Source organism: Passer domesticus, chromosome 24 (assembly GCF_036417665.1).
Source record: "Passer domesticus isolate bPasDom1 chromosome 24, bPasDom1.hap1, whole genome shotgun sequence".
Lineage (NCBI taxonomy): Eukaryota > Metazoa > Chordata > Aves > Passeriformes > Passeridae > Passer > Passer domesticus.
The window spans coordinates 3,432,868-3,441,724 of record NC_087497.1 but is presented as its reverse complement, the minus strand read 5'-3'; the positions used below and the strand labels follow the sequence as shown (position 1 = coordinate 3,441,724).

Genomic DNA, 8,857 nt, shown 5'->3' with positions numbered 1-8,857 from the left:
AGGATCTGCACATGAACCACCTACCAGGACATTCAAGCCAACAGCAGTGCCACAGAAATCACCCCAGAGCCAAGCCTGAAGCTCAGCTGGTAGCTCTCTGAAAAGAACAATAGCCAAAGCTCCCCAGGGAGACAGACCCAAGGTAAAAACAGTTCTGCAAGCCAGGTGAGCTTGTTTTTTAAAGAAAACCTCAAGTTCACACCAAGACCTAGAAACAGGACCAGTACCTGTGAGCACACAGTGTCCATGTGCTCCAGTCAGCCCTCACCATAAACATTTCCAGCAGAGTGGAAATGAGAGAAGGAATTGTTTCTGACAGCTGTGTAAAAAGCATTTTAAACACACTGTAATCAAAACTCTTCCTTCCAGCACACAAAAGAAGACAAATATCTCAGCACTTTCTAAATTACAATTACTTTATTTTTCAAGGTATTTTTTAATATAAAACAATGTCACAAGTCTAAGGAACTTACTAGAAAGTGACTCTATAAAGTATTCTTGAAATCTATATTCATGCACATACAAAATCCAGACAATGAAGAAGTCAAAGCTGCTGCCAGATCCACTCTCTCTCCAGATGTGGGATCCTTCACCTGGGGACAGCTACAGCAGCCCTTGGCGCTTCAGGTCTTCGTAGGTCTTTTTATTCACCACATTCCCACTGGAATCCTCATATTCCTCCTGGAACAGAACCAACAGTTTAGAGACAGCACTCAAATGTTAGCTCCAAGAGCAGCCACTGACCATGAGCACCCTGCCAGAACTTCTGTGCAGGAAGGCAGGCAGTGGATCTGCCAGCAGGTCCTGGGAGAAGAGCTCAGCCTGGTCCAGAGTCATTACAGGTTGTACTAGAGATTTTACCTCCCACTTTTGCCCTGCACCCTGTTGAGAAATGGCTTTGGAACAGAAGTTTAGGAAAAGGAACCAATGTAAGCAAGGACACTGCTCACACCCAGGAACAAGGGGTTCCCATGGACACAGGGGGAGACACTGAATGCCCCTCACTGCTCACCTCTGTATCGGGCTGCCACCTCTCTGAAGCCTTCTGCTGTTTCAGCTTCGCCCACACTGCAAAGACAAAGTCAAACAGGATCTATGCCACTTCTCTTGAGATATTGGTTTCTAAGAAATACACACATAAGCTTTTTTCCCTCCCTTTTAAATCCAGGAATGTATCTAAGATCCATTAAAAAGTTATCATTCCACTGTGTGCTCACTGAAAGGCACTGAACTGCAGCAAACAAGACTTCAAACAGATTGTTCAGGATGGGACATGAGACCAAGGTCCAAAGCCACTCTCTCAGAAAAGGTGGTGTTCTTTAACATGTTCCCTGTTCTGCCATCACTACTTACATGAGACTGCATCCTCAATCTGTGTGACATTGGCAAAGTGTGCTGTGTTGGGGATGCCCAGGCACCGCATCCCGTGGGCATGTCTCCACTCCTGGGGGAAAGGGATGAGATCAGTGTGAGAGGGAACAGACATTAACATCTAAACAGGGTGCAAAACATACTATCACAGTACAAATCTACCAGTCCTCTATAAAAACATTATTTTCTTGTCCTGCAGACAGTAACACCACACCAGCCATCAACAGCCACAGTGCACCCATCAGAGCTGAGCATGGAAAGGTGTTCAAATGGGCAGGAATGGTAGCAAAAGACATCTCTGTATGCCTAACACAATCTCTGGGTATTGCTGCATGGCCCTGCAGCACAAGCTCAGACCCACAAGGCAAAAATGCTGCTCAGGGACTCAGCAGTGATTCATTACAATGAGTGAATGGATGCAGCAGGCTGTTCCTGCAGTGAATGTCACTTACTGCAAAGTGCCTCTGGAACGCCTTGGGCCCTCGGTAGGTGTAGTTACCACAAATCTCACAGTTGTAGTTGATGTTCAGACCATGGAGTTTATACAACCAGTATGGGATGGGCTGGAGCAAGGAGACAGCAGGATTAGGTCACATGGCAAAGAAACTCAAACAGAGAAGCAGCGTGGAGTCAGTGACCTGTCCCACTTCTCCAGGCCTGATAAGTCTCAGTTACCTTCCCATCCCAACCAAGAGGCAGATTTTTAGGGTTATAAATGATTTCATTTTCTTCATCTTCACTCTCGCTCTCACTGATCTGCTCCTCCTCCTCCTCCTCTCTCTCCTCCCCTGTGCGCGCCTGCTTGCGCTGCACGTTCTCGTGGGTGAGGTGTCTTTGTTCCTGAGGCAGAGAAAGGCAGGGATTGTCCACACACCATGGCAGCCAAAAGTCAGGGCAAACTCTTGTAGTAAAAACTCCCTCACAGCACAGAGGGAGGAAACAGAAGACCAGCATAAAGCGCAGAACTCCCACCTTACTGAGCCCAACAGTTTCAGTTTTTAGTACCCTGACATTTCCTATTGGCAAAGAATGAAACCTTGTATCACCTATTAGCACTTCCAATGTTACTACAGCAACAGCCAATCCCCTGGAAACAATCCCCCAAAACTGAAGGCAAAGGAGCAAGGCAGATGCAGTACTGTATGACTTTTGCACAAAACAGATGTGGTGCAGCACACTGATGTGATGCTGCCTGTGAAAGCACTATGCAAAGATAAGGACCACATTTCAGTCACTACTTGACAACTCTGAAATAAAAAGCTTTAAAAGAAAATAAAATCCTTACCCCAAGAACTTCCACATACTCATAAATCTGAGCTTCCAGGAATGCAAGATCTTTATTTCTTTCAGTGTCTCTGAAACAGATAAGGTATCTTCATTAAACACACAAGTTCAGTACTAGTTGGTCCAACATGAAAAGCTTCCAGAATCTCTGTCCTAACTACACAGGAGTGATGACTACAGAACACTCCTCATCCAAGAGGAGAGAACATTGCCAGCCTCAGAATGACCTCTAAGAACTCACCTTTTGCTTCCTTTTGTCTTTGGATTCTTAGCAAACAAGGAAGGATCAAGTGCTTCCAGGGATTTGCCTTTAGTGCTAAAAAGCCTCTGAGCACGCTCCTCCAGAGTCCTGCAGAGAAGCAGGGAAGGGATTAATCTAGACTGCAGTTTTATACTTCCTGAGAACTATCTGAATCCATGCAATAAAAATCTACATGTAGCTTTTAGGAAACTATGAGATTCCTTTTATCTTTGTCTTCATTCCTCAAGTCAAAGTCTACTGTACCAGAGACTCCTGTACAGGAGCAGTTCAGAGCAGCAGATCTCACTGCTTGGTTCTTAATGTTTTATCTTCCAAACATCTCTAAGGTAATTCTAGTACAACAGAGATAGCCACACAAGCATCCCAGAAAGAAATGTGATACAGGAACACCTCAGAAACTGAAGGGAACTCTACAAAACTGCACCTTACCCGCCACACTTCAGCCCCAGAGCCAGCAAAGCTGATTTTAACCTGTCCAGTCCCAGGGAGGCCAATTCCTGTTCAATTAAATAAACCACTGTAAGAGACAAGCTGTTCAACACATACAATATGGATATAGCCCACTTTAGCTTATTAAATATAGCTAAATATAGCTATTAGCTTATTAATGAAGAAAAAACCCTGATGAGCAGTATTTAAGAAAGGATTATCCACAGTGTTCCCCTGCTCCCAGGAAAATGAGAAATGTGATAAATCTAACCAGATATTTCAAGTTACACCCCACCAATGGGAGAAATCACATCATCAGCACCATCAAAGTTTTACCCAGAAAGCACAGAGCCAGGGACAAAAACACAGCACTAAAACTACACAAAAACCCCAAATGACTGAACTTCCACCTGCACAAAATGTGGCAGTAGGTGCAGAGCACTGGAGACATACCTCCCAGGAGGAGAAGGCTGAGAGATCCAGGTGGGCACCAGCATGGGTGAGGGCACTGCTGGTCTCTTTCTGCCAAAAAAAACCACATGCAAGAGCTGCACAACAAACTACAACACTTCTGGCCACAGAACATTTTAATCTCAAGAAAAGCAATTCATTCCAAAGAGAAAAATCCTCTTACTAAACTGAAAATGGAGCAGTAGTGAAGATGCAGAATCAGCCAATCTGAAACAATGCTCATTTTAAACCAATTGTGCTGGGTTTTAAATTCAGTCAGTATCACCCTGGTGGCACAGAGCTGCAGCCCTCACTGTCATGGTCACCCCAGCACAAATGAGTCACACAAACCCCTCCCAAGCACAGAACATCACCAGGCTCAGGCTGCTCACCGGCCAGCCTGGGAATGTGCCATTCTCCCACTTCTTCTCAAACTCCGTCTGGATTTTGCCAAAAAGTTCATTCTGGTCCAGTAATGGCTTCACTCGATCTGTGTAATCCTGCAGGTACTCAAGGAGCATCTCAAGATACCTGGCAGGGGAATCATGAGCACAGGTAAGTCACTGTCACCCTCTAAGCACATCTTTGGGCAGTCACTACCCTCCAGGGCTGCAGAGGGACGTGACCAAGGTCAGGCCAGTTTTCCACACAGGATTTTATTGACACAACAGTTCCAGGGTACATTAAAGCTTTGCCTCTGAGCTGAGTGTGGCTCTCCACATCTCTGCTGCACTGCAAGTTTGCTTGGGGTTCAGATATGACTTAGCTCAGGAACCCAATTTATGTGAGTTAAGTTTGGCTGTTAATTATACTCTCCACAGCTGAACACTTCAGAAGCAAATTTCTTCTCACCATAAAGGAAGCAGGCAGGCAAACAGGCTCACCTCTTATATTCAGCATTTTTTCTCTCCTTGGGAATATCGAAGAGTTGGTCAAATGTGGATAAGTAAGTGATGTAATCCAATTTCTATGAACAGAAAATCTGAGTCAGAATTCACACACAGCCAAATTAACATCCAGCTCCCAGAAAAGAGAAGCCCAGCCTGTGCAGGGCCTGGAGTTCCCTAGGCCCACATTCTCACCTCTGATGATTTCAGGTTAATGTACTTGAGGTAACAATCATGCAAATCCAAGTATCGTCCGTACCCCTCCTCATCTGTGAACTCCACCAGATCTGTAGGAAAGTTCATGAAAAGCTTTATTAAGAGCTTAATATTCCCTGCTTATTATACAACAGTTTTTGAACTGGAAGAGGATCAGCTGTGAAGTCATTTATGCTAAAGGAAGGGGCTGTCATGCCCCTGACACTCATTGAGCAGCCCCAACTGCTGCTCTGTGCAAGCACCAGGACATTCCTCAGGAACAGCAGCCTCACTGAGGAACATTCCAGGGACTGCAGTTCAGAAGCATTTAGATGACAGGAAAATTTTCAGAATTCATTTAGTAAACAGGAAGTGAGGCCCTGAAACGTGCAAACCAGATCAAACAACCTATTAAATAATGCCAGAGCTTAAGCAAACTACAAACTTACTCTGAGCTTCTTCACTTGGGTTGTCTCTGGCCTTCAGCAGCTCCTCAAACTCCACTGACATAGGAACACAGATCTGCATGGGCAGACACAAGGCACACAGTGATTTACTTCAGCTCCTGTCCCAGAATAACTAATATAACATCACACAAGGTGGCAAATAATGAAACTGCAAACAGAAAAGAGACTCCAAGCTTTGTCACGTTTCTTTCTGCACAAAGGCAAAAGTGTGGCTTTAGCCAGCATGAGAGAGGTGAGATCTGATCCCAGCTCAGCTGAACATCCCTGTTCTAGCAGGGAACAGGGTGAATGTCCTGCACTGTTCCCTCACTGCTCCTGACCCTGAGCAGCTGTGCTGAGTGTTCTCAGTACTTGTGTGTTAATGCAATAAAACTGGGGAAACAAAAGCTCTGTTTCCTGTAGGGATGAGACCCAACAGAGCACACCTCACCTCTTCCTCTGGACCAGGTAACTACTCACCTCATTTGGGTGCTTCCGGTGGAATTCCTTAATTTGCTTCAGTCTGTTGTAAAACTCTGCAAATTCATTTGGCCCGGAAATGGCACTGAGTTCCTCCTTACGCAGGCTACGAGTTCATGGACAGCAACAGATTACAAAGGGAAGGGAAGGGAAGGGAAGGGAAGGGAAGGGAAGGGAAGGGAAGGGAAGGGAAGGGAAGGGAAGGGAAGGGTGACACTGACACAGCCTCAGTCCAGGTCTGTGCTGCAGTGTCTGACTGCAAACCTTCCAGCCATGGGGGCCCTCCCAGCCCAGCAGGCTCAGGGGCTCACGGCCACATCCCCCTGCACAGGCTGCAGCCCCTGACAAACCCCTGGAGCAGCCAGGGCCTCCCACGACATTAACACAACACAACAAAACGTGTCCATCCAACACGGATGCTTGCGGCGTGCCCTCGGCTCCTGCCCTGCATTTAGTCCCATCTCCATCCGCGTGTTGCCCTTCAGCCATTCACACTTGAAGCAGCAGGGCACGCCCAGGCACACGAGGGCCCCGGGCACACTCACCCGTCCTTGTCGTCGTACAGGTCCCGCAGGTTGCCGCTCACCTCCATGTACCTCTGCGGAACAAAGGAGAGGCCCGGGCCCGCCGAGCCCGTTACCGGGACGGGCCCCGCCGGCTGCGGGGAGCCCGGCCCGCCCACAGCCCCGGCCCCAGCCCCGCTCCCGGCCCCGAGCACTCACGTCCTGCATGGCCCGGGTGCGGTGGTCCGAGTTGATCTGGTCGCGGAGCTGCGGGGAGAGCAGAGCGGTGAGCGCGGGCCCGGCCGGCGCCTCCCGCCCCGCCAGGCCCCGGGCGCACCGTGGACTTCTTGGTGAGCATCTCCTTCACCATCACGTCCATGAGCCGCTCCCGCTCCTCATGGTAGCGCCGCTGCTGCTCCAGGATCGTCTCCATCCCGCGCACGGCTCCCGCTACCGCCGGAAGGCCCCGGTAAGGCTCCGGTGAGTGTGAGGGAAGGTTCCGGTTCCGGGGCGCTGCGCGGTGCGCCGGGCCGGCCGGCAGGAGGCGGCTGCGGCCCGGCCGTGCCCTCAGCGGGACCGTGCCCGAGCACCGTGTCCGAGAGCGGGGGCAGTGTCCCAGCCCAGAGCGGTGCCCGAGAGCGGGGCCGTGCCCCAGAGCGGGGCAGTGTCCGGGCACGGTGTCTGAGCAGGGTGTCGAGCACGGAGCAGTGTCCGAGCGGCAGGGCCGTGTCCGAGCCCGGTGTCCGAGCGGGTGCCCGTGTCCGAGCACAGTGTCCCAGCCCAGAGCAGTGTCCGAGCGCGGGGTCCGAGCCCGGAGCAGTGTCCAAGCACAGTGTCTGAGGGGAGGCCTGTGTCCCAGCACGGAGCAATGTCCGAGCGGCAGGGCTGTGTCCGAGCCCGGTGTCCGAGCCCGGAGCAGTGTCCGAGCCCCATGTCCGAGCCCGGAGCCGTGTCCCAGCCCCGTGTCCGAGCCCGGTGTCCGAGCGCGGTGTCCGAGCCCGGTGTCCCAGCCCCGTGTCCGAGCCCGGTGTCCCAGCACGGTGCTCGGTGGCTCTGAGTGGCCCCCGCTGCCCATTAGGGCTGCCCCGGCCTGGAGGGCTCTCGGCGCTGCCCGGTGCCGAGCCGTGCCGTGCCGAGCCGTGCGGGACGCGCCCGCAGCTCCCGGTGCCCGGCAGCGCGGACTGTGCTGTCAGCCACACGATCGCGGTGCGAGTCCTCCCACAGACACCCCTTTGGGTTTCAACTGCTGTCTTCAGATCCACCCTAAATCCAAGGGTGCCTTGCCGCAACACTGCCAAATGCAAAGCTGTAATTATGTTTTAACTCACTGTATGTGAATAAATTATTTGTATTTTTTCTGCCATGCACGATAAATTCAGCCAAAAGCAAGACAAAAATTAGTGTTAATTAATGGCAGACAAAGATGATCCTTCACTGAGGGGAGAATGATGCTGCAGGTAAGAATATTGCCTTTAATTACTCCCTTGCATTATAGGTTGCCCCAAAGTATATCACTTTTCTTCATGAATGCCTGCCTAAAAATAAAAACATATGATTGTGAACTCAGTGTTCTTCCATTTCTCTTTGCATGAAACTTCATCTCTGGAAAGGGAAGGAGTTGAAATCCAGCAATGTCCCACCCAGCCACATGGCTTCCTTATTTTGGGCTGCTGGCACCAAGAGTGGAGAGGAGAGGATCGAGGTGGGACAAGACCAGCCCTTGCATGCCCACCCTCCTCCTCACCCCACAGATGGGAGGAGGTGACAGAAAGTTGGCCCAAGAGATGCCATTTCATTTCAGGGCAGCAGCAGCCTGTCAGGGGTGGGAGCTGAAATGCAGAGAGCCACAGAATATCCTGAACTGGAAGGGACCCATGAGGATCATCAAAGTCCAGCTCCTGGCCCTGCACAGGACTCCCCAGGCAGTGTTTTGAACCTGGCTTTGCCCATCAGGGCTGCAAATGCTGTCCCTGACCCACAGGAGTGCAGGAGAGCACAGCTTGGGCAGATTTGGTCAGATTTTGGTCAGGCCAGGGTCTCTTTCTACCCCTGCAGTGCTGCCCCACGGCCTCAGCAACTTCCCCACTCCCACCTCACCAGCACAGCAGCCCTGGCCTGACCCCCCTCACACTGCTCCTCGTGCTTAATAAAATTTCCATGACTGTTTCAGACCCACACTCCAGTCTCGGGGGATGTTTGTGCATGACATCACCCTCCCCCTCCTGTAAATCAGGCACTGGGCCATGTTCAGCCATGACCCATTCATGACAGGGATAAAATCCAGATGTTCCAGCTCTACGTGCAGCTGGGTCATTTCCTTTTTTGGCTAAAAACGTGAGGCTCTGGAGGCTGACTGAAAGAGGAGCCTGGGGGCCCCTTGTACAGAAACCTTTTGCGGTTAATCCCTGGAAACAGCACTGCAGAAATCCCGGCTTGTGCTGCTGCTGCTGGAGGACAGGAGCAGCTGGGAACCTCTGGGCTGGAGCTGCTCCCTCACCCTCCAAGGCCCAGCACAGCACCAGAGCCCAGCCCAGGTCACAGGGCAGCAGC

At 50.8% G+C, this 8,857-nt stretch overlaps 1 protein-coding gene across 1 annotated transcript; it reads right to left on the bottom strand.

Moving 5' to 3' along the window:
* Window positions 1–398: 398 nt before the first annotated feature.
* Window positions 399–6,804, bottom strand: SF3A3 (splicing factor 3a subunit 3). The gene is made up of 17 exons (XM_064398407.1): window positions 6,645–6,804; window positions 6,527–6,574; window positions 6,350–6,402; window positions 5,805–5,910; window positions 5,328–5,400; window positions 4,879–4,970; window positions 4,681–4,763; window positions 4,189–4,327; window positions 3,800–3,868; window positions 3,347–3,414; window positions 2,897–3,004; window positions 2,657–2,726; window positions 2,047–2,211; window positions 1,824–1,934; window positions 1,354–1,444; window positions 1,013–1,068; window positions 399–681 (listed from the first exon to the last, which is right to left on the bottom strand). Exons 1-17 carry the CDS (start codon window positions 6,738–6,740, stop codon window positions 604–606), a joined length of 1,506 nt encoding a protein of 501 aa, XP_064254477.1. The 5' UTR covers window positions 6,741–6,804; the 3' UTR covers window positions 399–603.
* Window positions 6,805–8,857: the final 2,053 nt, after the last annotated feature.